The 2,436-nt window shown below is 43.9% G+C and overlaps 1 protein-coding gene across 1 annotated transcript; it reads right to left on the bottom strand.

The window, feature by feature from the left end:
* Window positions 1-485: 485 nt before the first annotated feature.
* On the bottom strand, window positions 486-2,168 carry LOC145112075 (uncharacterized). Its single transcript, XM_079048292.1, has one exon. It carries the CDS (start codon window positions 2,166-2,168, stop codon window positions 486-488), a length of 1,683 nt encoding a protein of 560 aa, XP_078904418.1.
* Window positions 2,169-2,436: the final 268 nt, after the last annotated feature.

The raw sequence follows: 2,436 nt of genomic DNA, 5'->3' as shown, positions 1-2,436 counted from the left end.
TTATGTCATCAATGAACACGATAACAAACTTGTCAAGGTACGGCCTACAAATCCTATTCATAAGATCCATGAAGGCAGCTGGCGCGTTAGTTAGCCCAAAAGGCATAACTAAGAACTCTTAGTGTCCGTAACGAGTTCTGAAGGCGGTTTTAGGAACGTCTTCGTCGCGTACCCTTAATTGGTGGTATCTGATCGTAAATCAATCTTTGAAAAGTACGAGGCACCTTGGAGTTGGTCAAACAAATCGTCTATTCGAGGAAGGGGGTATCTATTTTTGATAGTCGATTTATTTAGTTCTCTATAATCGATGCACATTCGTATTGATCCATCCTTCTTTTTCACAAATAAGACCGGTGCGCCCCACGGTGAGGAACTTGGACGAATGAATCCTTTTTCCAAAAGTTCCTGAAGTTGACTCGAAAGCTCTTGTATTTCAGAAGGTGCCAAGCGGTAAGGTGCTTTAGCTACAGGTGCCGCCCCAGGAATTAGATCAATTCTGAACTCGACTTGTCTTGTTGGGGGGGGGGTCCGGGCAACTCTTCCGGGAACACTTCGGGGTATTCTCGCACTATTGGAATATCCTGAATATGTTTTTCTTCCGAATTCTTTTCCACTACATGAGCCAAGAACGCAAGGTACTTCTTCTTCAGATATTTGTGAATCTTCATGCATGAGACTATCTTCAGGTTCTTGCCTGGTTTCTCTCCGTACACTAATAGGGTTTCGTTGTTTTGGAGGGGCATTTTGACAACTTTCTCAAAGCATCCTATGTCTGCTCGATTCTTGGATAACCAGTCCATTCCTACCACTACGTCAAAGCTTCCGAGTTCCATGGGTATCAGATCAATACTAAAAATTTTACCGGCTAAGTTCAAGGTACAATTAGGAACTATCTCCTTAGCCTTAATTTCATGGCCTTTAGCAAGTTCAATTATGTAAGCATGTTCCAACATTTTTGATTTCAAGTCGATTAGTGATCTAAATTCATGTGACACAAAACTTCTATCTGCCCCAGAGTCAAATAATACTGATGCATAGTGGTTGTTTAGGAGGAATGTACCTGTTACCACCTCCGGGTTCTGGCGGGCCTCTTCTGCCTTGATCACAAATGCTCGCCCACGAGCCTGACCTCCTGGATTTCCACGGTTGTTATGACCTACCTGGTTGTTGTTGGGGCCCTTGTTTAGATTTGGGCATGCATTCCTAAAGTGGTCCACACTTCCACACTCATAGCACGCTCGTTTACCACCCTTGCGATCCTTATCTATCCTGCAATACTTCGCGAAATGCCCAGATCGGTTGCACTTGTGGCAAATAGGGCAGGCACCCTCATGGTGATAGCTGCATTTCTCACACTTAGGTTTAGGCCCTCGGTATTGCACAGGTTCCTCTGTTTTAACCGCAAAGTTCGTTGCCCTTCTCTTGTTCCTTTCTGATTTGTCATTCTTCTTCCTTCCAATCTGGCTCTCCGGTTTTCTTTTGTTACTGGTGTTGCTTATGGTCAATATCCCAGCCCTCACTTTATCATTTGTAAGTTGGTGCGCCAGGTCTATAGCGCTATGGATTGAGGTAGGATTTGCTGAAGTAACCATGCCTCGGATTTCGGGTGCCAATCCCCATATGTATCGGTCGATCCTTTTGCTCTCCGGGGTGACCATGTGCGGCACTAGTTCAGCAAGTTCATGGAAACGCACAGTGTAGCCTTCCACATTGGCTCCTACCATGGCATGGTTCCAGAAGTCAGATTCCATTTTCTGGATTTCATCCTTACGACAATATTCCTTCTTGAGTAACTCTTTGAATTCCTCCCAAGCTAACTGGTTCGCCGCCTCCCTTCCACGGTTTCGGACTTGCGCATTCCACCATGTTAAAGCTCTGTCTTGTAGAAGGCATGCAACATAGGGAACCTTGCAGTCATTTGAGCATTTGCTGATGTGGAGTACGACCTCTATTCCTTCTATCCATTTCAACAATCCCACCGCACCTTCTGTTCCGTGAAACTCCTTGGGTTTGCAAGACATGAAGTATTTATAGGTGCATCCCCTTGTTTCCTCATTACGAGTTCCGCTTCCATCCGTGTTCACAGTAGGTGTAGGGCCTCCGCGGTTTGTCTGACTAGTATGGATTCCCGCAGTGACTTGAGCCACAATGTTAGGGATAGCATCCATCAGTTGTTGTGAGACCAGTTGAGCAATATCGGGAGTGGCATTCTCAGGATGTGTTTGGCGGGAGTGGGTGTTCCTTCTTGGGGGTTATGGTTCTATAACACACAACAAAATTTAAGACGTTACCATCATAAAAAGAAAAATTCTCTCTTTTTGCAAGACATAAATATAATAAAATATATTTTCAAGAAAGATTTCAAATCATCAAAACAATTTACAGTTTATGAACAATATAAATGCGAAATAACATGGAAATTGAAAGTCATTAAAA

The sequence above is a fragment of the Lactuca virosa genome, chromosome 5 (assembly GCF_052849685.1).
Source record: "Lactuca virosa cultivar CGN04683 chromosome 5, Lactuca_virosa_CGN04683_v6, whole genome shotgun sequence".
In the NCBI taxonomy this organism is placed as follows: Eukaryota; Viridiplantae; Streptophyta; class Magnoliopsida; order Asterales; family Asteraceae; genus Lactuca; species Lactuca virosa.
Note: the sequence above shows the minus strand (reverse complement) of the source record. Positions and strands in the feature narration are given on the sequence as shown.